Raw genomic sequence first — 26,383 nt, forward strand, 5'->3', positions numbered from 1 at the left:
TAATAATTCAAAAAACAGGAAGATGAAGTTTGTCTTTATAATAGATCTTAATGTATAAAAGGCACTGCATAGACACAAAGTAACAGTTTAATGACATACACATCATGTTATTTAGCAACTTTCCTGAACTGAATGCAATATATAAAGAGTTCATTCTGTTTCATAAACACAGTATGGTCACCTGATATTCTTGAATATTTACTTCATAAACTGTTAAGCAAGAATATGGAAATGTATTAACATTAATTAATGTTAACATTAACATCCACTTTCCCTTTCAAATTAGCAAAGGATAAGGAAGATGACTACAAATGCATGCTATAAAGAAAGGTGCTTGTCTTGTCTCATAAATTATATGTTAGCCATTCTCAAGTGACAGCCTATTATCCATTTTTTTTGTTCAATAGTTCACTGCATAAATATCTTCAATTTACATTATCAAGAATTAATTCACTGATATTCTTGCTCTGACAATTAGTTTCAGGGATTATTTTTTCAATTTCATAACTTAGTAACAGTATAATTTTATAACTTGTATAATTAATAGTGTTCCATGGCAATGCCAATCATACCCCCCAAAATATACCATGTACCTCAGGAAAGCTAAAGAATCCTATGGCAGGAGGTTTGGTGAGGCATTAATATCCTGTCCTTTCACATCAGGGAAGGTTCTCATTCCCCCTGCCCCCACTTTCACATAAATCAATGCATTAAAAAGAACTATTTGCCTATCTGAACTGGCAAAGACCTAAAATCCTCATGAGGAAAATTACAAAAAACAACTTCATTTATTACATAGTTACTGTGGATGAATTCTGAATTATTTGAACATCATAAAAAAAGGAAAATTTATAGTAACGTTACTTAATCATTATGTGTAAGATACTACCCAGGACAGCCTGTTTAAATTTGAAAATATAAATTGTTGATTAAATTATACCATTGAAATGTTTCATCTTGCTCACAATATAATACAAACAAAATTTTTGAGAAACTTAGGATAATGAAAGCTTAAAACATGGTAATACATATTATTTGTTGAGTACTTATGTGTCAGGCAATCTGCTTGACACTTTACAAAGATTATCACATTTAATCCTTTACATAAAGTAATAATAGCTCTAATGTAACACTCAATTCATTTACACAATCCTGTGTATTTCAAGTTAAAGACCCAGTGATCTTGAATACTACAGAGTAGACTCTCTCAACACTGATTCCATGGGAGAATTAAACCCCACAAAAAATATTTGAGTTGCCATCTTTTTAATTTTTCCAAAGATAGATAGTATCATTCTAGATGGTTAGGAGAAAAGTTCACTTATTACAAGCAATGGATGTCTTAAGCCATTAAGGTTTAATTAAGAAAGGCTGCTACAGAACTTTAAAAATAATCATGATAATAAAACACTGATAGGGGAAGTTTTAATTTCACAGTTCATTTCTATTCAACCAGCATTTGTTGTAATGTATAGGCATCTTTCCAACAGTCTTTGAAATATGTCTGACTACCTGACATTTAAACCAAAAAAAACAATTCAATATTATAAATAAAAGAAAAATGGATTGATCTATATCCTCTAAGTAGTGGTCTTTTTTTTTTTTTTTTTTTAGGGTGATGGGGGAGGAGGCACATATGTAAACTGTTGAACCAATTACTTTAACTTAATAGAATTTTTTTTTTATATTTTAAATTTATTATACTCAAAAAGCTTTTGTAGAAATATAGGATTCCATTTAAGTAGATACATTACTCCGTTCCTGAAATACATTCCAGTCAGAATATAATTCAGTGAGTTGATGACAATCCTGGCTCCAAAAGAAAGGAGGAGACCAGATTGGACAAGAATGAGCTAACAGATTGTACAGCCCAATTCTGTCCCTTTGAGTGTGATATATTGTTTCAAGATGCTAAAAACCCATACTTTCTCAAAGCATATCTGTTGTGCTGGTTTTCCCATTTTCACAGAATCCTCATTATCAGAAAACTCTGTACTCTTTTCAAAGCACGTCAGACTCAGACCATATGCCACTGAATAATGCTTATCAATTGTCTAAAATGCTCAATAAAAGATGCAGCATAAAGAAGAATAATGAAAGTTACGAAGACTTTTTTTTTAAAGAATAAAGATAATTAAATATATCACATCTGGTACAGATGTTAAAGTTAAAACATTTCCTTATAATTACCAAGTGTTAATTTCTTAAAATACATTTCTGTATGATAAACCCCACAGACTGAAGGTGAAAAAGTTAAAATGAAAGAAACACTTTAGAACATTCTGCCAATATACCAAGGGAAAAGAAATTTAAAAATAATATTAATTAAAGATAGTAAATTTCCAGTCTTTGCCAATACTCTCCTCATATTCCTTGCTATCCTCTCTAAAGCCCAAAACAACACCTCAAAATGATTCACCATACTGTTAATATGTAAATATATTTATATATGTGATTAAACACATGACTACTTGTGAATTAAATATATAAATGAAATCTAAAGAATAACATGTAAAGCTTTGCTATGTCTGCTAAATAAACACAATGCCATTTTTCAATGTTTGCTTCTTAGCTTGCCCTAATTCTTAACAATAGCAATACCAAAACTGGGTCATAAGGTGAAATATTATAGACTTTTTGCTTATTGATGTTTTTAACTTAATTCACTATGGTATTGGTAAGAAATCCAAGTGTCAGCACTTCATATTTATTCTGGAATATACATTTTATGCTTACTTTCATTTTTGGAGAGTTCAGATTCTGACACATGTTTGGAGAGCATTTCCATATATTGAAAAGCTTTTATTTATGTCTGTTATGTATGTATGTACCCTCCTTAATGCTTGCCACCCATTTAGCCCATCCCCCCATCCAATACGCCACCAGCAACCCTCAGTTTGTTCTCTGTATTCAAGAGTCTCTTTATGGTCTGTCTCCCTCCCTGTTTTTATCTTATTTTTGCTTCCCTTTCCCTATGTTTATCTGTTTTGTTTCTTAAATTCCACATGAGAAAAGCTTTTAAAATTGCAGATAAAGCTGATGAAAGGGACCTTACAAAATTAATTTGCTAAGGCAGTATAATTTTAAATGAACAAATGCTATATTAACATGAATTAAATTTGTGAAGGAACATAAGCAAAATATTATAAAAATAATAGCAAATTTTACCATAAAGATTTCAGCAAAAAGAACCTGTCTATACGTAAGGTATTCAATGCTGCTGTACTATAACAGCAATAACAGTTAACACTTATTGAACATTTACCTCTGTTCCAGGCCTGTTCTAAGTACATCAAATAAAGTAATGCATTTAATCCTTAACAACAATCTTGTAAGGATAGGATTATTATTATCCTTTTATAGATGAAGGGGTAAGGCTCAGAGGTTGAATACCCACCAAGGTCATATGGCTTGTAATAGGCAGTCAGTATTAAACCTAGGAGGCCTGGCTCCAGTCCATGCTCTCAACCACAATGTCACATTCTAATTACCACATGAATGTGATTTACTTAAAATAACTACCTAAAATAATGAAATCATTCATTTGGCTTATGGCTGGCCCTCACCATTTTAGACTGTGGGCAAAAAACAGGTAAGATTTGAAATAATGAATCATATACTAGACTCACACAACTGGGGAACTATGCCGATGATTAGCAAACCTATTTTTTAAAAAGTTTATTTATTTATTTTGAGAGAGAAAGAGCATGAGGTGGGGTGGGGCAGAGAGAGGGCGAGAGAGAGAATCCCAAGTATGCTCCATGCTGTCAGTATGGAGCCTGAGGCAGAACTGTGAGATCATGACCTGAGCCAAATCAAGAGGTGGATGCTTAACCGACTGATACTTACAAGAGCCCCAATTAGCAAACTATTTCTTCTTCTTTAGTATTTGAGTATTTCCACTTCTGTGCCTAAAAATTAAGAATATTGAAAAGTATCTTCCTTTATAAACTAAAATACCAGCACTCATGATTGAGAATAGCACAGCTCTTGTTGGTTGCCTGTGTTTGATACTGTAGCTACTGACTTTACTGTTTGTTTCCATCCCCTCAAATCACATATGGACACTGTGACTTTTCCATCTTCTCTAGTCATAACATTGTCAAGGATTTCAGTTACTGTATGGCAGAGTGAAAAAAACACGGCTCTGAGTTAGCTGTCCTGATTTTGAGTTTCTGAGTCCCATTTATTTTATGCTATCAGGCAAATTACTTATTATTTCCTTGCTTCCTTTAGTTTTCTATTCAAAAATACCCTCACCACAGAGGTGTTCTTTACTTATATCAATGTAAAACATTCTACTACCACCCTTAGCACTCCCTATTCCCTTTAGACCCTGCTTATTTATTTTTCCATAGGAATTATCACGTTTTGACATATTTGCTTATTATCTATCTATCATCTCCACAAGAATGTTAATTCCGTAAGGGTATAAAATTTACCCAATACACAGAGGGAGGTCAAGAGACATTTCTTTAATCAATGAATAAATGACTACTTTCCCATACTGTTTAAAATCAAAATCCAAACTCTGTACGCATGGGTCTAAGGTCTTACATGAGCTGGCTTTTGCCTATCTCTGAAACTTAACTTATACTATTCTCCTCCTAGCTTATTCTGTTCCAGCTGAGCTGATCTCACTTCCTTTAACATCCTGTTCCCTTTATCTGAAATGCTATTATCTTCTCTCTTAGTGTAGCTAACTTGTTCTTATGCTTTGGGTCTCAGCTTAAATGTTATCTCCTTAAAGAAGTCTTCTCTGACCATTCTTTTTAAAGCCCCACCTCCCCTTATCATATTTCATTTCTCATTTTATAGCAATTTTTATAACATTATTTGGTTTATCATATATATATATATATATATATATATATATATATATATTTAAAAATTTCTATCTAGTTGAGCTCCTTGAGAATTGGGATCAGTTGGCTAACCTAGTGCTTGGTAAGTTGTGGATATTCAATAAATATGTTACATAAATGAACACTTTACAAATTCTGGTAAGAGCTGCCTACTGACTTAAGTTAGAGGAATACTCTTATGGGTATTTTTGATGTGGGAGAGAAAAAATGCTTAACTATGTGCTACTAGGTAATCTTGAAACTGAAGTTACTGATCATGAACTAATGCCATCTGATCTCTCTAGCTATACATGTTGGTGTGCCTGGTAGCAATCCATCATTGGTAGAAATAAAAGGATCCGATGGAAGAATATCATGAAAGGTAGTTCATGAACATTCCATGTGTATGCCTCTTCCTTCTGTGCTATCCCTAACTTCAACCCACCAAAGCTCCCTGGAGTATTTCTCATGTCAAGCTGACTGAGGGGAAAAAATACATATATATATACAAATCACAAAAGACTTTGCATAAGATAGCGCCACCATCTGAAGTACTGTGATATGGTGTTATATAGCTCCTTTTGGGGATGACCCTAAAAACAGCTAAGTGTCAAGTATTTTCTCTGTCAATTTACTGCAAAGAAGAGATGATGTGAATTATGATCCATGCTTTGATCTGTAGCTACTGGATTAGTCAAAGGGTCAGAAGCATGGCAATAGCGCTATTGGAGGACAGGTGGCAAGAACGGCACAAGTTTTACATGGAATAAATTTTAGAATGGTCCCAGAACAGACTACCTATATCCCATGAAGATGTTTACCAAAAAGTTAACAGAAGTGTAGATTATGCTATTAATAGTCATGTGGGCAAAATGACCACTTCTAAGGATATCAGGTATTTTGTGCACAGATCCCAGTGTTGTGTGCAATGGGTTCATGTACTAAGTGGCGCCATGGTGGAAGAGATGAAAACTACACATGAGCTAAACATGGACTTCCATCTCCACAGGTGGACCCAGCTACTGCCACTGCTCTGTGCCATTATGCCACCAATGCAAACATCCATAGGCCCATTATAAAGTACCCTGACCAGGGGACCAGATAGCTATCTGGCAGTAAGGAGATTATATTGAACTCTGTCACAGAGGGGCACCTATTTGGGATGATGTCTAGAATGGATTCTGTTCCAGCCTACCAAGTGCTGCCAATAGCCTCAACAGTAGGATTACTGAACACTTTACACATCATCTAGTATCTCATATGATAATGTTTCTGATGAAGGAACTCACTTTATAGACAAAGATTAATACAGTGGATGCCATGGGATTCACTGGTCTTACTGCATCCTTCATCACCCAGAAAGAGATGGCTTTATAGATTAATGACCCAGAATGGCAGCTGAGAGACACTGCTTTGTCAAGGTTGGGGTGCTGTCTTATAAAATGAGGTGTATGCTCTGAACTAGTAATCATTAAATACTATTTCTCTCATTGCCAGAATATACAGTTCCAGGAACCAAGCAGTCAATGTACAAATGCCTTTTGCAGTCAACAGCTAATAAACCACTTGGAGAATTTTGTTTCCCTTCCCTATAATTCTAGCTCGGCTAGTTTGGAGGCTTAATATCCAAGGGATGTAACAATTTACTTAGAAGCTAAAATAGCCACATCTCTCATTCTATGGGGTGAACAATCAAAATGTGGTCATAGTGTAGCTTAGGTGACCAATCCTGATAAAGAAATTGGGCTGCTGCTAAGCAATAAGGAGAGGGAAAAATTTGGATGGACCCTAGAGAAATCTTCTCACATTACACTATCCACTTGAAAGATTAATCAAAAACTTTTAAAGCCTTATATAGTAAGCATATATAAAAATCCAATTTCCAGTGTTTCAGGAAGGTGGGTTTTGGTTACTCCACTGGACAAAAAAAGCTTAATTAGCTCAGGGGCTGGTTGAAGAAGCATATAGGTGATGGATGGTAGAGAAAATAAATCACAAATGTCTGTTTGGCTCCCCAATCAAATATGTTTGGTCCCGTGCTGCAGGAATAAATGCTGTGGCCTCTACTTTTGCTATCTCATATATTTTAATTAACATATTTTACATTATTTTAACCAATTTCATTTCTCTTTCCTCTCTACCCTCCACTTTTGAATATAGCATGTATGGGTTGTAGGTAACTTTATAATTTAGTCCGCTGGCTAGAGAATATTGAGATGAGATTGTAAAAGAACCAGAGAGTGACTGGATATAACCAAGAAATCTAGGACCGATAGAGTCATGAGGAAATTTTCAGTTGTCTGCCTTGGGGAAAGATAGTGGATTTTGGTTATATGAGGGAGAATTGGGTTAGCTGTTAGAAGGAAAATTTTTTATTTATTTTTTTTAAGTGTAGGTATGAAGAGAATGGTGTTTGATGAGTTTGGGCAGGTAAAGGACTATAAAAGACTACTGACAGCCAGCCAGCATTTGAATATCTTCCCCCCTGCATAAAGGCCAAAGAAGGGAAGATATTCCCATTCCTGCTGCATGCTTGAGGCCGAAGCTCGGGCATTCCAATGTTTCTGTCTTGGACTTGAAAGTTGAGAGAATGATGTAAAAGCCCAACAATCATTTGAGGTTAACGGTGGAAGTGGTGGTCATCAAACTGAGAATCCAAGGGACATGGTAGCATATGCCCACACACTTCTGAAATCACCGCAGAAAAGTGTTCCTGATGAGAACTTTGAAAGGGCATTACTTTGGGGGTTTCCTTATGCTGCAGTATGATTTTACATCAATGACACACTTGAAGGAGTATTTCTGCTTCCCAATACTTTACTTTGATAATTTACTGGGTGAAGAAGATAGATGGATTTTTTTTTTTTGACTTTGCTGACCTAACCTACCTGTTCCTGCCACAGAACACCAATCTGAAACTGTACAATAAGCAGCAACAGGAATTGTCACTAAGCTTCTAGTCCAGGATATTATGGCAAGTAACTCTCATAAAGATTACGGTGTTAAAAAGTCCCCTATTTTAAGGTAATTAGGAATTCAACAACCGAAACACCTACGTTACAGGTTTTTGGTATAATCAGATTGAATCTGCATACCAATCAGTTGCAAACTCTTTGAAATCCTGATTTTAAAGGTGATGGCTTTTAGAAGAAAGACTAAAACAAAGTCTGGACGGTCCTATTATTGTAGTGTGCTTGGTGAGATACAATGCCAAAGAATGGTATAATTTCTAGCTGTCTTATTTTAGCAGTGAAAATCTACAAAATAGCAGAAACAATGCAAACAAATTCTATGGTTTCTAATTAACCTTGGTGATAAATTTTTATGCTGATAAAAAAAAAACAAAACAGAGAAGTAATTCTACACAATGGCTGAGCTATCCAGTTGCTTAGGTCTCACACGTTAAAATAAAAAACAAATAGTAAGTGCACTCTAGTTTGGAAGAGCACATGAGGTTCACATTTGAGGTTAGTATGAGTCACATACGTTCTAAACACACAGCCTTTTATAACACATGCACACGCACAACACACACACACACAAATACACTTTGAGCAAACGTCCCAAAATGTGTTCAATAGGTATGTACTTTGTACCTTGACTTCAAAGAAAAGTCTCCATTTGGAACACTTTAAGAATAAGACCCAAGAGAAAAAAGATTGAGCCCAGACAGATGCTGCATATGAACCATCAATATTCCCTACATCTACTTTTCACCATTTGCATCCTAAGTTCAAGATACCATTTAGACACAACAAGGTGACTATTTGGACACACTAAGTGAATAACAAAGGACAGGAAATCTTTTGACAAAATTATTTTTATCTTAAGTTATTTATCTTAAATATTTCATATATACGCACAAGTAACATTAAGGAACTAACGTTAAGGAAGTAATGATGAAACTTGAGAGATAAAAGGGTAGCTGTTACTCTACTTAAAGGATTCATGTGATACCTTTTACATGAAGCTAATACTGGGGTCTGCTACTTATCAGTGAATAACGTCACCTGCAGGCATTTCAAATTATTAGTTAATACATGACTATAATATATATATACAGTATCATCTACCAGGTCCACTAATCCTAGATGAGTCATGAGAAGTAGAAGGGGAACATATGCCAGCTGCTGAGACTGGACACTGGTGGGTTAGAAACACTGTTTTGACTGTTCTTCAGGCTGCATGAGATCAGAAAGGGGTGATATGGTGGGAAGAGGCAGAAAATGCAACAATTTTATTACTGATTTTATCTGTTTTTCATCATAATTCCAACTAGAAAAAATATTTTTTAAAAACTAGGAAAGCACAAAAAAGGAAAATCACTATATATAAATCCATGGAGAGAAACAGGAATATCTACATTTAGATGTAGTGGAAGGAAACACAAAGAACCATATTAACTGATTGTACCATATAAAATGCAAAAACTACTTGTAAAAAGCTACTAAGACAAAAAGACATCCAAGGAATCAGCGAAATTAACTAATAAAAGCAGATGAAAGATTAATATGTGTGTCTACGTACGTAGTCATAAATATATATGGAAAAAAGTGGTATCATACTAAGTTTCAGGAGTGCATGTTTTAATTTGGTAAGGCTCTCATACAAATCTTTAAGAAAATGCTGTACTGCAAAAGATAAAACCTCAAAGGAATGAAGACACAAAAAAGAAAGAGACAACCAATAGCAAACAAATCAGAGAAAAGAAAGTCAATCAGACAAAAATCAAGGTGTACATTAAAATAATAATGAATGTTTTATCCATAATATATCAACAAATTACAACATATGAGGATGTAGTAAAACTGTTACTCTCATACACTACTGACAATACACATATCAATGGTGGGGACATTAACTGGGATGTGCGGTTTGGAAAATAATTAGCAGTGTATATGAAAAGCTATAAAAATATACACATTATTTGACCCATTGCATTTTAAGTTGGAACTCTACACTGAGGAAACAAGTCTAAATAAAAACCAACCATAATAATAAAGGTGCATGATTATCTAATGATAGAGGAAAAATACAATGAAATGGCCACATAATAGAATTGTATAGACATAAAAAATTTTAATTGCTTCAAATTTCACTACTTGGCTACAGGATAACAACAGGTTTTTAATTTTTATACATTTAGTGTTTTCTAAATTTTTGAAAATGGTCATATTACACATTTTATAGGAAGTTAATTTTGCAAAATTGATTATAAGTTGCATGAGGGCAGTGAACACTCCAATAGAAAGACAAATATGCATATTATAATATACATAGCTGATGATGTTGAAGGGAAAACATATGGAAGTAAATATGGAATAAAAATACTTATTTAGCAGGAAAATATTGGAAGAAAATACATAACAATATTAAAGGTGTTAAGGTGGCAGTATTATGCATTTCCTATATTTTTCCCCAAATTTCTGTAATGTTATACTAAACTTTTAGTATAGAGTAAAACTACACATCATTAAATATGTAATTTTCATTAATTATAATACAAACTAATTTGACATGTATAAGAAGTAGAAATAAAATATATTGCTTACCTCTCTTTCATCCATATTCAACCACTGCTTTGGATCTTCTTCAGTAGCCAGAAAAGCTATCAATTCCAAAGCAGTAAGACGAGTTTGACGTCTTGATGAGACAAATATCAAAACAGGTTTGGCTGGAGAATGGCTTCTAATTGCTATTGAAAAGTTGTGGAAAATGTGGACAATAAGAGTAAGCAAGCTACTTACAACCAAATATGAATGTCATTAGGATATGAAATGGATGATACATGAAAGCTAGTATCATTGATTTAAATAAATTCTTAATTTAGTCATGAAATTCAGCATTATCTGTGGTACTACTTGGATCTGACAACATATTGGAGAAATGACAGGAAAGGAAAGGTAGCTGAACCTACCTACGAGAGCATATTGCCTGAACAGGGGAAGCTGAACTGTGTCAGCTCCCAGTTCTACTCTGAGTTGCTGAGGAAGGTAACACAAAAGCTGAGACTCTTCAGTAAAAGCTGTATATGAATACTAAATCTAAGGTTGAGTTTTCTGAGTTGTGTTTCTGCTCACCTAAGCAACGATATTATAGAGTTAACTGGTCCTAGGGTTGGGGGAGAGAGTTAGGTCCTACCTAGTGATGAAAACTCTCTAAGAAAAGCTCCAAAATTTCCTTTGATTTTTGTCATTACTAGTGAATGGAATAACTAAGAGAGTTTGTGGGGCACCTGGGTGGCTTAGCGGGTTAAGCATCCGATTTCAGCTCAGGTCACGATCTCACTGCTCGTGAGTTCCAGCCCCGCATCATGCTCTGTGCTGACAGCTCAGAGCCTGGAGCCTGCTTCAGATTCTGTCTCTGTCTCTGTGCCCCTCCTCCACTCATGCGCTCGCTTTCTCTCTCTCCGTCAAATATAAATAAAAGCATTAAAATATTCAAAAAAAAGATTTTATATCTGGGGCTCCTGGGTGGCTCAGTCGGTTGAGCGTACGACTTCAGCTCAGGTCACGATCTCATGGTTTGTGAGTTCGAGCCCCGCGTCAGGCTCTGGGCTGATGGCTCAGAGCCTGGAGCCTGCTTCCGATTCTGTGTCTCCCTCGCTCTCTGCCCCTCCCCCATTCATGCTCTGTCTCTCTCTGTCTCAAAAATAAATAAACATTAAAAAAAAATTAAAAAAAAAAAAGATTTTATATCAATAAACTAGTCAGAGATATGTCGAATGAAGGTTTTACTTTTCTCTAAAACATATGTGTAAGGTTTCAAATGGAAAGATAAGAGAATGTAGAAGAGAGCTGAAGAGAATATCATGTCTGAATCTCTGTCTGAGTGACAGAGATTCACATGGAAGGTAGACACACAGAAGATGCAATGAATAGTTTGAAACATGAGTAATTTGACTGAAAGAAAAAAAATTACCTAAAGAGCCACATAAGTCATCTGACCTAACTGGAAACAGGGCTTCTTTACATTGGCTCCGAAATACTGATAAGATGACACATATGAAATTAACACTTATGTGTACAAAGATCTCTTAACACAGAGATATTTAACAGTTTTACATAAAAAAATTTAACCTTCTGTAATTTCTTGTTTGAAATGTGAGCTGCAGAATTTCTTTCTATAGGCTTGTTTCTTAACAAGGATTATAATGAAAATGTTGACATGAACTTCACTATATTTATACTCGAAGAGTAAGAAAATAAAGCTATAAAATCCTATTTCTAAACTCAAAGAAATACAGTGATACACTACAGGTATAATAAATAGTTTATAAAGACAGCTTCTGTACTGATATCATATCTAGAGAAGTGTAAGTATTTCAGTTATTTACTATTGATTTATATAACACAAATGCTTCCTTTCAACCATTGGTATGCAATTGGCCATTCCTTACATAAACACAAGCAATCACAACAATACATACCGTGAAAAATAAACTATCTTATTTCTCACTCACAGTTTATCAGAATATTACAGAATATAAATGGTAGTGCTTTGATAAATCGTATTAGAAATACAATGTTTAAAATACACATATTAGTACAATATTGGTATCATTTGTACACATAATCATGAATGAATCTCTTTTTTTAAACCTCAACATTTAATGGATTTTTGCTGCTGCAAGAACAGGTGTGGCTGAACAGCTCACGGCAGATTTATTGTTCATTAGTGATTTTGTACAATGCTTCTGTGGAGGTGTAAATAATCTGAACTGCCAAGATTGGTCTCTAGTTCACAATCAATACTTTGCTTCTGTCATCAGGCTAATTACAGCAGCTAAAAAGTCACCTCACAACTGTCACCTCACAATCAACAGCAGTTCACACTAGAGAATTTATTTTGGAGGTTATTTTTAATTGATATAATAAATATTCCTTATGCAGCTAAACAAAACATGTTTCAATAAAATAGGAGTGTTATTCTTAAATCTTTCCTGCTTGCCTAATCTGTTAGAAAAGGAAAACCAAAAAATGAAGCAGAACACTGTAAAAAAAAAAAAAAAGTGTTGAAATTTGTAAGTTTTAGGATTTCTGGTAAAAATTAAGATTATGTGATTTTTTTTTACACTTATAGTTCCTATTTATCATTTGTTCAAGCTACTACCATAAGAAAATAACTTAATAGATTAAGAATGATTTACTTTTTAAGAATACATTTTTCTACTACCAACACAGTATCATCTACAAAATCTCTCCAATTTTCAATAGTTAATTCAACACACATTTTCTTTCCTTAACAGCTGAGGTAAATTGTTTTACACATTTGTGGAAGTTGGAACAGTACCGCCATTTCAAAGAAACCCAAATTATCTCGAACGCATTTAATGCTACCATACAAATTACTCCAAGGATCTGAAGCTTACCTTGAAATGTAGGCTTATTCATACTAGCCATACGAGGACAGTAATGTTGACCTGGGAAGCCCTGAATGTGAACTTCCAGTGGAACTGGACGTACTGATGGTCGGAAATTGAACAAGCCCATCTAGAGTAAAAACGAGAAAGAAATCATTTTCTGTTTTCCTATTTAAGTGTATGTAACAGTGTCTCATTAATATGGCCACCTAAGCCACACTATTAAATGCCTATTTATCAATCTTCCATATACCTGATGAATGTTGAGCCAATCAGCAAGGTCTCTGGCATTAGCTAATGCAGTAGATAGTCCAACTATTCTAACAGGCTTTTCTGTGTGTGATGAGATGAAATTTGTTCGAGATACAATGACTTCTAGAACAGGGCCTCTTTCCTCCCCTAGGAAATAGGAATAATACATGTTAATCATTTAACAAGTCCGATGCTGGCTGCTGCAAGTATGAGAGTCAAAATGTGTAAACTGGCATCAGATACAGTGGTACCTACCAAGCAGATGGATCTCATCTATGATGAGAATAGTGACTTGCTTCACATAGTTCCTATTTTGCCAGCTTCTACTGACTCCATCCCACTTCTCTGGTGTAGTGACGATAAGGTCAGCCTTAGCAATGGATTTCATATCAGGAGTCACATCCCCGGTTAGTTCAATAACTCTGGAAAGGAAGAAAATGATCTTTTTCTCAGAAAACACATGTCCTTGGAAAGGTGAAAATTTATCCTTCAGAATAAAATTTTATAATGCTTAATACTACTTATCTCCCCTTGATTTTTGAAATTTTCTGAGTCCAAAATATGTTTCTTAAGAATTGTAACAGAACATATCAATTGAAATCACTGATAATCTAACTTTCATGCAGATATGCAAAGGTGTCAAACTTTGCTATGATTATGTTTACAAAGTCTCTGCTCTATGTGTTTTTATAGAGCTGAACTCATACTTCCTTCTCCATATGTTGGAATAAACACCTTTCTAATGACGGAAAGTGTTAATTTATTAAGACATGAAGAGGCATTCACTAAGAACATAATTACGTGTAAGCTTCATTTCTTTTTTTAGACTAAAAATTTCTATAGATAATATAGGTAAATCCAAACATACTAGGACATAAACAAGATATGCTGGGGCAAATATATGCTACCTCATTCTAAGAAGACCTCAGTTTTATAGTGAGAAAGAGGGAAATCTGAAGGCCAACTCTAAATTTTAGGTAATCACTAAATAATTTTTATATCTAACTTAATTCTAAAAAAACAAAAAAGGGTAAGACTAGTTCCCCCAAGTACAGGGTTCCCAAAGCTTTTGCTTATTTTTATTCATTTTTTATTTTTGTATTTTATTATTTTGAATATGTAATATATTCACGTGGTTCAAAGAATGTGTGGTGAGCAGTCTCTGTAGTATGTCTATCTTCCAATCACCTGGTCCTTATTCTAAAGCAACAACATATATTCTTTACCATTTTTTAAAAAAGTAAAAGACAGGATACTTTACTTAAAAACATTTTCTATAATATCTCTGGAGATCACTCCTTCAGTATATAAAAAGTTCATTCTTAATAGAATGATACAATATTTTGCATTGTGTAAATGTACTATAATTTATTTAGTCATGTTCTATTGGACACTCAGGTTACCTGCAACCTTGCTAGTAAAAACAATACCACAATGAATAAACTTGTGCAATGCTAAAATATTCTTTAAAAAGTAATGTTCTTTAACGAATTTCTATTTTTTGGTAGATTATTTATAAGCAAAATGCCCTCAGTGTGATTTCTGGGACTTACTGTGAATGATATGAAAGGAAAATAAAGAGATAAAACTTATTTTTCTTTAGTTTTAGAATTTAAAAATTTTGAGAGAATTATTTTGTCAAGTATTCATATTAAATAATTAAAGGACTTTCATTTTTCGATACTAAAACAATGGGAATAGTGATAACATTTTAACAGTAATTACAATACCCTTAAATAAAAGACTATGAAAATCACTGTAAAAGCATTCAACAGTTTTGTGAAAATCTTTTATTTGTTCATCCTTTTAGGTTACTTAAAACACATCTTCTGATAAAGCAAGAACTTACTTTTTACCAAGTTTTTCTTCTATTCTAACTTTCCAATCATCCATTCTTTCACGTACAAGAGCTTTTAAGGGTGCAATATACACTGCCTGAAAGCAGAGGGGAGGGTAAAAAGATCTCATGAAAATAGTAACATCATTTTCAAATAAAGGTAAACCCTGTAAAATTCATCCACAGACGACAGTGTGGTTTAAAAATGTATCTTATATTACTGAAAATTTAAAATTTAAAATTAATGAGGAAAGTTACTAACTTGCTCAAATTACCCTCATCCAAAGTAAGACAGAAATATAAGACATCATACAATTCTGACATAGAAAATATTAAATATTTTTTAAAAGTCACTGAAGGTGTTTTAAGTATTTTATATTCTGATGAAAATAAGTTTTTCCTGTTATTATGATCAAGATTCTAACTCCTCCATGAAAAAAGTTACTACTTTTGAAATTCTAAAAAATAATCTGGTTGTTTAAATTTTAATGGAGATTTTATGGAAAATGCTAGTCATATATTCTACCTTTTCTTAATAACAACAATTGGTCTTTAATAATCCAAATCTATATACGGAATGTTCAGCGAAAAAAAATATTTCCCTTATAAAATGTTTCAAATTTATAGGAAAGCTCTACTATTGTATTAACAGGTCTCATAATGGATCAAAAACCACAAAATAGACTGAGAAGTAGGAAAACTTCAAGCTAAGCAGAGAAGAAAAGTCGCTAATTGAAAATCACTGAAAAAGGAAGTTAAAACATTTCTAAAAGAATAAATGATGAGGAAAATACCACATAATTCCAATCACAATGTATGAATTAGCTTTCCTGAAAAATATGTACCTCTAAACTATGAGTATGTACTTCACATTTCAGGAAAGCATAAATTTAAGACTTATTTGACTTGCCACATTACTTTACATTAATAATATGGCATTTGCAGAAATGTGGAATAAAACTGCCTCTGTATTTCTTGTGTATAATTAAACTGTATTTGTTTAAAGATTAGGATTTCTTTTAAAAAAAATTTTTTTTTTTTTACATTTATTTATTTTTGAGAAAGAGTGAGACAAAGCGTGAGCGGGGGAGGGGCAGAGAGAGAAGGAGACACAGAATCAGAAGCAGGCTCCAGGCTCTGAGCAAGCGGTCAGCACAGAGCCTGATGCGGGGCTTGAACCCAAAAACTGTGAGATCATGACCTGAGCCGAAGTCGGATGCTCAACCGACTGATCCACCCAGATGCCCAGATTAGGAGTTCTTTTATAGCAAAAGGATGTGATTAAAAGTCATTATTTATCTTATAAATAAATATGGCTATGAATCAGGTATCTTATAATGAGAAAAAGATGTGGAAATTGACATGTACATTAGAAATCTAACTAGAGAACTCCAAAGTTTAAGATAAGTTTTCTTCTGGCCAGTTATCTAATACTGATCTGGTCCCCTGCACCCCCACCTCCTGCTCAGAAAATTCACTGAGAGAGTGCTTGTGTCCTGATGTGTATTTAGAACTGGCTAGTTTACAGATTATGAACTGCATTTTCTAATTTAATGTAAGCATGTGATTCTTTCAAACAGACCTTTGAAGTAGGGTACTTGTTGAAGACTCTGAAAATGGCTAATTCAGCAGCAACGGTCTTTCCTGATCCAGTGGGTGCTCCAAGGAGGACATTACAGTCTGTGTGGTACAGGGTATGAAATATTTGTGTCTGCACAGGGTTAAAGTGGCTAAAGTTGTATAGTGCTTCATATGCTTCACATCCCAAAGCTGTGATTGGTAAAGGCTGAAGATCCAGTAATTCTGAAAAGATGAAACACGTACTGCCATTAAAAAAACTGGAAAAAATGCACAATACTGCATATTGTCTCTTAGGAATAAATTATAATAATCTTTAATTCCTTAGAGGGGGAAAAAAAAGACTTAACAAAAATTTTTACATACTGTTACGTATCTTTTTTTCCCTGTTACTACATCTATAATATTGACAAACTGGACACTTTTCTGGGGGAGTTCCCATATACCGAATATAATGTCATACCTGTATCTATCTATCTATCTATCTACCCATCTACCTACCTACCTACCTATATTGCTCCTCCCAATCAGGAAAGTAATTTGAATAACAGGTGAACGAAAATATGCATGGTATAGAAGAAAACTAAATCTACCCCTATCTGTAGAAAAAGGAAAACCACTTGCAAACTTCAGTGCTAGAATGGTTACCAATAAGAAATTTCCTTTGATCTGTTAGAAAATGGACCAAACCAGAATGGTTGAGTGAGCTATTGCTCTAGCCAATGTAAACTAAACTAAAAATAATTAAAGGAAGAAACTCAGGGGGGAGTTTCAAACCAGAGAATGACTGGGTAAAAAAGAACTGCACTGAGAAAACACATAACAGAAAGCCTGGAGAATTCTCTTCTCAAAAATTACACTTAAAAATAAAAAGCTATTTTTAAAATATTATCTTAGCTCCACAGCTCTACTCTATTACATAGGTACTTGAGAGCTAACCACATGTTTTCTATAGCAGATTATAATCTCCTAAATCTTCTGTACTACTGAAATCAAGAAGGGAAGAAGTCTTACCTTGCAATGCTAATCAAGGCATAGACATATTCTTAATAGGAACTAAAAAATAAACATTTTGGTATATATTGATCGTCGATATATATTGTTGATATAAATTAAAATGATTGACTTCTATGAAAGTTGAAGAATTTTCTTGGCTGATTTAGGCTCAGTGAGGCACCATATGCACACATGCACCCACGCACACACCCGCATGCACGCACACACACACACACACTCAGCCAAATAGAACTGGGAATCACTGAGGTTACATCATGCATTTATAGTATCAACTGAGATGTCACGGTGGTACATTTACTGCTTTTTAAAATGTAGTCAGAAGTCAACTAATTATATAAATAGGATGATATGTGCTTGGCCACTCAACAGAGAGGTGATAAAATGAGCATTAAAATATAATGTTAATGCACGTTAAAATCAAGTACTGAAGTCAGAGATCTACTAGTGATGATGGTAGCATGTATTTTTAAACTAAAGCACTAAACATCGTTATGTATTCTGAGATTCTAGATATCATATATAGGCATATTTGATGGAAGAAAAGCAGAAGGGTCCTCTTCAGTGAGTATATCAGTAGATACTACAATCTCATTATTTCTCTGTTGACGAACTTTTTTAGTTTTATCAACATATCCAAGTGGTTTTAAGCTGTAGTCTAAAGTATTTCCCTTTAAGATATGTTAAGATAATGAACAAGGTACCCATTTGACAAAAATGGCAAAGATGAAAGTCACATTAATGCCTTCTTTCGTTTCCCAAAGGATTGTTAAAAATATGTTAGTAAGAACTAATAAAAATGTTCTTACTAACATTTTTATTTTGAAAAAACAAAGAGTTTGTCTTCAGAGGAATTATATGAAAATAAAATTGACCTTCAATTTTCTATAAATTAAAGGCCTCCTGAAATCAATAATTATCAATTATGAATTCTCAGTAAGAAATAAACTTAATACAATAAATTAATAGCTCAATCTAAAGATTTTTTTTTAAGTAGGCTTCATGCAGAGCCCAACATGGGCTTGAACTCATGACCCTGAGATAAAGACCTGAGCTGAGATCAAGAGTCAGAAGCTTAACTGACTGAGCCACCCTGGTGCCCCTAAAGACATTTTTGAAATAGAATATAGGCCACTGGAAAGTATCAATATAAACATTCATGAAATTTTGCTTCTTTAATAAGTCACAATATAAACATACTTGCTCATGTTACAAAAATCTAAAATGGATTTTTGTTAGTTGACAATGAAAAACTGTTACATGATATTGCAGATTAGTATATACCCTTTTATCATATTACTGTGGAGGAACAGAACTAATAAAAATGGTACTTGTTTGTTGGATGCAAAGTGACTTGAGGTATAGTGAATCTATTCTGTAGTGATAGCATTATCTAATTCCTTAATATTAGCATTTGTTTTTTTTTTTGGTGTAGAAGCACACTGTATGGAGGGAAAAGAACCTATAATTCACTTTAATTAATTCATTTAACATACTAGAAATACGTTTAAGTAAACAGTAATAAACGCAAAGAAAAAGTATACCTCAAAAGTTTCACAGAGAACACAGATTAACACTTGCAATGGAAAAGGAAGAAAATACGGAGAAATTGTAATGATTATATGTAAAAATAGGGATAAAGGCAAAATAATACAGAAATAGTGAGTCTCATGCTTATTAGAACTATGAGATTGAATTAGACTTACTTTAATGTTTTGGAACTAAAACAAAATTAAGGCCCACCATGAAACTCTACCAAATGTATATATAGCGATCTATTTTAGAAAGTCTCTTTTCAAACTATATTGACAAATAAGTTGGATTCTGATTCAGATTCAGACAACTTTTAAGTATAGACAATTGCAACTTTAATTAACACAACACTTCTGCAAAATCAATGATTCAAGTTACTATTCAATGTTACCTGTATGAGGAGGATGTCTCTCTGGTAGAATCAGATGTTGAAAGTTGATAATGCATACAGCCTCAGCTCCTAACCATCTATCAGACACTGCTCGGATGTAGTATTGGGAAGGCAAAGGCTCAAAAATAGGGATTGTAAACACCAGTAGTTGAGCTTCTTTACTAATGACCTAATGTGAAATAAAGTCTCAGATGAATATGAATATGCTAATGATAAAGGCCTTCTTAGTCTATGGTTAAGACAATGAATGATATCTACAGCAAGAGGTACTAAAGATAAAGAATATATCTTAGATTCCTAAATAGTCGAGATTTTCAGGCACTTTAGAAATGTGTAGGTGGTTTCCTTCTGAGGATACCTGATACTGTTGAAAGTAAAATTTATACTCAATTTATATTATTTATATATGCATATCATCACGTATTAACAAGTTACCAGTTTGACTCATTATCAGAATTTCCCAAACTTCATGCATTAAATTACTCAACTTCATAATTTTTACCAAATTATTTACTTAATATTTTTCTTTAAATTCTATTACTACATTAAGTGAAATAAGAGAAACTAGCATAAATAGAAGGTAATCATGAACACAAAACATTGCTGTGAAATTCTACTGCTGTCTACCCAAGGTTCCCAGCCTGAAGCTTGCTTTCTCTTCAATAAAAAGAGAAATCATGGATGAAGCATCACAGTTAAAGATATGCCAGCATCAAATTGAGTCTTTCTGCTGTTATTTATGGAAAATTTTTTAAAAATGCCCTTTTTATAGACACTTCTCTAAAGAAGACATCCAGATGGCCAACAGGCACATGAAGAAATGCTCAACATCTCTCCTCATCAGGGAAATACAAATCAAAACCACACTCAGATATCACCTCACGCCAGTCAGAGTGGCCAAAATGAACAAATCAGGAGACTATAGATGCTGGAGAGGATGTGGAGAAACGGGAACCCTCTTGCACTGTTGGTGGGAATGCAAATTGGTGTAGCCACTCTGGAAAACAGTGTGGAGGTTCCTCGAAAAATTAAAAATAGATCTACCCTATGACCCAGCAACAGTACTGCTAGGAATTTACCCAAGGGATACAGGAGTACTGATGCATAGGGGCACTTGTACCCCAATATTTATAGCAGCACTTTCAACAATAGCCAAATTATGGAAAGAACCTAAATGTCCATCAACTGATGAACGGATAAAGAAATTGTGGTTTATATACACAATGGAGTACGATGTGGCAATGAGAAAGAATGAAATATGGCCCTTTGTAGCAACATGGATGGAACTGGAGAGTGTTATGCTAAGTGAAATAAGCCATACAGAGAAAGACAGATACCATATGGTTTCACTCTTATGTGGATCCTGAGAAACTTAACAGAAACCCATGGGGGAGAGAGCCAAAGCATAAGAGACTGTTAAAAACTGAGAACAAACTGAGGGTTGATGGGAGGTGGGAGGGAGGGGAGGGTGGGTGATGGGTATTGAGGAGGGCACCTTTTGGGATGAGCACTGGGTGTTGTATGGAAATCAATTTGACAATAAACTTCATATACTGAAAAAAAAAATAAAATAAAATGCCCTTTTTACTCTGTGAGCCAATACTCTTTAGTATTTTGTTTTTGTAACACCTAAAGTTACTAGTTTTTATTTAATAAATAACCTAAAGTTAGTAATTTTTATTTATTTAATTTTATTTATCTATTACATTACTTATCCCATCCATTTGACATATTCCACTCCTCTGGAAGTCATGCCTTAAACCATGATAAAAATTACAATTCATTTTCTCAAACTAAGATCACATTGAATATATGAATACAATAACATGCAATTCCTGTTTTCTTTAAAACCAAATAGAAACATAAAAAATAATAAATAAAGCTTTAATGGCATTATGAAATTGTAGAGAAATAGGTAAAAACAGAAATTATTTAGTTCATATTTTCTTCTTTCTATAATAGCAACATAATAATAGAGCAACACACCCATGTTTACCTGTTTTTTTAGAACTATAAAATACTCTGAATGATAAATATGGTCATTTGTAGGATCTTCTACCCAAATCCACCAAGGTTCTCCTACTGTCCCATGGACCTAGAAAAAAAAATAAGATGCTAATACTATGTATATTTTAACTCAAGTAAGGGATATTGTTGTCTGCACACCCAGCAGCCATTCTTCTCTAACAGCTTTATTGATTTATAATTTACATAACAAAGTTTACTCATTTAAAGTATATAGTTCAATGGTTTTAATATATTCACAAAGTTGTACAAAGTCTTCCATAATCTAATTTTAGAACTACCCCCAAAAAGGTACCTTAAACCCATTTGCAGTCACTACGTATCTTCCCCTATTGGTCTCCAACCTTGACAACCCCAATCTGCTTTCTCTCTATAAAGATTTGCCTATATTGGACATTTCATATAAATAGAATCATATGTGGGCTTCTGTGATTCACTTCTTTCATTTACCATGTTTTCAAGGTTCATTCATGTTGTATCATGCATCAGTCTTCATTCTTTTTAATTGACAAATAATATTCCATTGGATAGCTAGATATACTATATTTCGTGTATTCATTCCTCTCCCTCTTTTTTTTTTTCCCCCTAACAAAGCTCAATCTTGTTCAGTGTTCATCTTTCTCTAATGTGACTCAGGAGAAGGTGACCACATCTCTCAGGATGATTTTGTTTAGTACAAGCCAATCAGCTTACAGCATCCTCCTTACAACAAACAGCTTGTGGTAAGGGATAGGCACATGCTCAATACCAGCCCAGTTAGACTGAAGAAAAAGTCTTCTAGTCCATGCTCTGGGTTAATGAAGTAGGGGTGTGTTTACCTTTCTCTGTTAAGCATGAACAAGGAAGCATGAAAATATTTGCAAAGTAGCCAAGAGTGTCAGGACAGCAATATGATGGGCCCTAAATTATAGCATTAAATAAAAGACTCAATCACCTTTGAAGCCTATTCTACCTTTGGAACTTTTATTGTGGAAGACAATATATTTTCCTGCATAAGTCAGTTTGAGACAGTTAGGTTTTCTATTCTTGTAGTCAACAGCCTTCTAACTGATAGAGTTTACAATAAAAACAATTAAGTACACTATCATACTAATGAATTAAACCAAACTGTAAAAGATTTTCTATGGATACTGATAGAAGTAAACAGTGTGAAAAAAAATAAAGCTTTTATGCATTTTAAAAATACTCTATTAAATACAAAATGAAAATGAGTATATGGCTAATTTATATTTTATGTGAAACTTTGTTTATACAAATATTAAATATAATTTTCTATCATGTAGCTCTCACAGAAATTCTATGAAAAACTAATTATTATTATTATTATTACTTATGTTTACAGACAAGGAAACTGAAGAAATTACTGGTTAGGACAGTTTACGACCAGTGGTAGATTTGCATTAGGACTACGGTTGGGTAATTTTTGAGCACACTGACAAAATTAATTCATATTAAAGATGTACAAATAATGTCAGGTAATGTAGAAGATATTTACTGAAACTGAATTAGAACCTTACAATAACCATGTAAAGTAGGAATTGCCACTACAATTACTGATTTCCTTGCCTTCCTCCACTGGCTTCTTGAAAGAAAGGATTGAGACTTACTTTCTTTTGTATCTACAATCTCTACTGTACTCTTTGTACAGTAACTACTGAAAAGACAGACCTTTAAAAATTTTGACAGAATAAGAAGAGGATCAAGAGTAGATCTTCCTAAACACACACACACACACACACACACACACACACACACACACACACACACACACACACACAAACAGTAACACCTAAGATTTAGAAAGAAGAATCGAAGGTATACAAACAGAAACAGGCATGTTATGGGTGCCAAGGAAGGGCATTCTCAAGAAGGACGAAGTATAGTGCTGAATGTTCAGAGAAGTAAAAAAGATCTGAGAAAAAGTCATTTATTATGGCAACCAGTCAGTTTTTAGTAATCACTGAGAAAGTAGTCTCAGCAGGAGAGAAACTGGTGACCAGGAAGAAAATACAGACTACTCTTTCTACAAGTCTAATGGTAAAGAAAAGAAGAGAATGATAGTTGGAGAAATATCAGGATTAAAGGGCTTGTTTAGCACGAAGAATCTTGACTTTTTTAATAGACTAAAATGACAGAGTAAGTAGGACTGGCAAAAATGAAGATACCAGAGAGAAAATTAAAGAAGACAGAGTTAATAAGCAAAGTCACTATGAAAGTGATCACTAAACTGTTGTTCAATGCTAAATATTCAGGTCACCTAAGAGTTCTGGAAAGGTCTCATTGGTTGACATATTAATGTATTATACCATGTTTTTCTTGAGGATGATAGTAAATATTACTGTACTGTTTAAAATAAATCTTCAGTGTATCTTCTTTTTAGAGATTTTCTACATGCCTTAAGGACATATGTAAGGAGGTGTAATTGAACCTGCAGTATAGACATTTTGTTTATCATGGATATAGATATTTTCCACTTTTACCTGATCATTCCAAGTAAAATCAGGACAGATGCTGAGCGTCACTCGGAGGACAGTCCGTGTGATGGGCTGAATGGATGCTTCCATTGTAACAGAAGGAATCTGATGAACACATTGTTTGACCTTGAGCCCAATATTCACATGATGCAGCATGTGACCTGTAAGGAAAACATCACATAGAAGAAATGTGTTCAGACAGAAAAAAAGCAATATAATCTGACTTGTAAATGGGATTTCAGAGAAGGTGGTTTTATTGCTTGTTTTATGATTTGCTATGTAGAATAGCTGACATTCTTGACCTGGCATGTTTGAATATTTTGTAATAGTTAACTTGAATTAGCAATTCATAGCTCTGAAAACCAGTATCAAGGTTTCTTCAGCTATTAATAGGGTTCTTAAAATTACTGAAACTTGACAGTGTTTAAACTACTATAAACAGTTCCACTTCTCCTAGTTAGCTCATGACATAGTATAAAAATATTCAGTATTTTGTGAAAACAGCCATTAATTTACACAAAGTCTATTTCTCAACATTATAACCATGATAGGAAATGTTTTGGTAATAAAACACAAATCACCCATCCAAACTCATTTCCAGAAAAATGCTAAAATATAAAATATGGTCACATAGCACACAATTAACAAGTTATACATATTTTCATGAATGATTAGATTCTGAAATAGTTATGTCTGGGAATGCCAGGGTTGGGGGGGGGGGTCACAAACAGATGTGACTAACTATAGACATTTTCCTACTTCAATTCAAGCAATTAAGTGGAAACAGATTATATTTAATAGTATCAACATTTCTTGTCTATCTAGGTTCTTCGTAATATAATTTCTTAAAGCAAGATTATGAACAGATCAAAATGTTCTATGTTCACCAGAATCTGAACTAAAGTGATTTTCCTTATTTTGATACAACATTTACATGTTACTCCAGTGTGAGTGCTCTCAACTTCCTTCGTTAATATTCTCAAGTTCTCTCTATTTCATTGATACTTCCCTTCTACCATTCTATCTTGAAAGTGTTCTCACTATACAAGTGAAATAACTACCTCAACCTCTCTTTACATCTTTGGACCTTATCCCTCTCCCCTTATTCCTCCTCAGCCTGACTCCCTTCATGTGTAATGTCTATTCTGTTCTGAATGTGAAATATTAACTAGTCAATACATTATACATTTGTCCAATAAAATGTTCAGGTACATGAAAATGTATGGAGAAATAATTTTTCAACATCATATAAACACAGAAGAACAAATGTTATTTACATATTGATACCAACATGATTTAAAATGGTAAAAATTTATCTTGAGTAATGTGGAAATGCACAATAGTTCTCTTTTATATCTAATAAACTTTTATTTGTACAGAATAATACATTAAAACACTTTTGCTTCCTTCTTACCTATTTCATCTTTCCTCATGTCTTTCAGCTTATCCACAGTAAGGTTTTTTTCTTCTAATCTTGTTAGAATGTGTGGTGGTAACACTGAAAACTGTCTCAAAGGGCTAGCCCAACCCCAAAGTCTCTTGTCAATGACTTTACTAAGATTCAGGAGCCTGTAGGTCATGGCAGGCCAACGTTTCCTCAGAGCAATTTCAAAAAGAGCACGAACAATTCTAGCTGCATTCTGAAGAATAAAAAGAGGGTCAGTAGTTAGGTACAGTGTACTTGTAAATTTGTCAAATTTGTCATTCACACCCAGTTTTAAAAGAAGTATGCCAAGTTGCACCCTTTAATTGTAGGCAACATCTATTCTCATATAACCCTATTTATCTTATTTCTACATAAGAATAATTACATCCTTCATATGTGGACGTTATCTTGTTTAATTCTCAGATGGCAGCCTCATTTCCAAGTTTTCAGGAAGCTCCACCCTACACCCCCTAACTAGGAATGAAGGAGACAAAATGTATATAAAGTACTTAGTATGCTGTTGAGGCCATTTAGAATGTATAAGAGACAGTCAAGGATATTCTTGGGTATATAGTGGAATGATTATAAGTCTACTTATGAAAATAAGGAGGACTTTGGGATCCAGTCAGATGGAAAAATTAGTAAGA

The 26,383-nt window shown here is 33.8% G+C and overlaps 1 protein-coding gene across 1 annotated transcript in view; it reads right to left on the bottom strand.

The window, feature by feature from the left end:
* ASCC3 (activating signal cointegrator 1 complex subunit 3) overlaps positions 1 to 26,383 on the bottom strand; it is a 353,465-nt gene that overhangs the window by 99,155 nt on the left and 227,927 nt on the right. Inside the window, exons 21-30 of the mRNA XM_042986876.1 lie at positions 25,725 to 25,950; positions 24,317 to 24,471; positions 21,808 to 21,906; positions 19,812 to 19,980; positions 16,878 to 17,098; positions 15,308 to 15,393; positions 13,714 to 13,880; positions 13,460 to 13,605; positions 13,216 to 13,336; positions 10,397 to 10,539 (exon numbers count right to left, since the gene is read on the bottom strand). Of these exons, the coding sequence (XP_042842810.1) occupies positions 10,397 to 10,539; positions 13,216 to 13,336; positions 13,460 to 13,605; positions 13,714 to 13,880; positions 15,308 to 15,393; positions 16,878 to 17,098; positions 19,812 to 19,980; positions 21,808 to 21,906; positions 24,317 to 24,471; positions 25,725 to 25,950 (1,533 nt within the window). The remainder of the gene's footprint in view (positions 1 to 10,396; positions 10,540 to 13,215; positions 13,337 to 13,459; positions 13,606 to 13,713; positions 13,881 to 15,307; positions 15,394 to 16,877; positions 17,099 to 19,811; positions 19,981 to 21,807; positions 21,907 to 24,316; positions 24,472 to 25,724; positions 25,951 to 26,383) is intronic.

The sequence above is a fragment of the Panthera tigris genome, chromosome B2 (assembly GCF_018350195.1).
Source record: "Panthera tigris isolate Pti1 chromosome B2, P.tigris_Pti1_mat1.1, whole genome shotgun sequence".
Classification (NCBI taxonomy): Eukaryota; Metazoa; Chordata; class Mammalia; order Carnivora; family Felidae; genus Panthera; species Panthera tigris.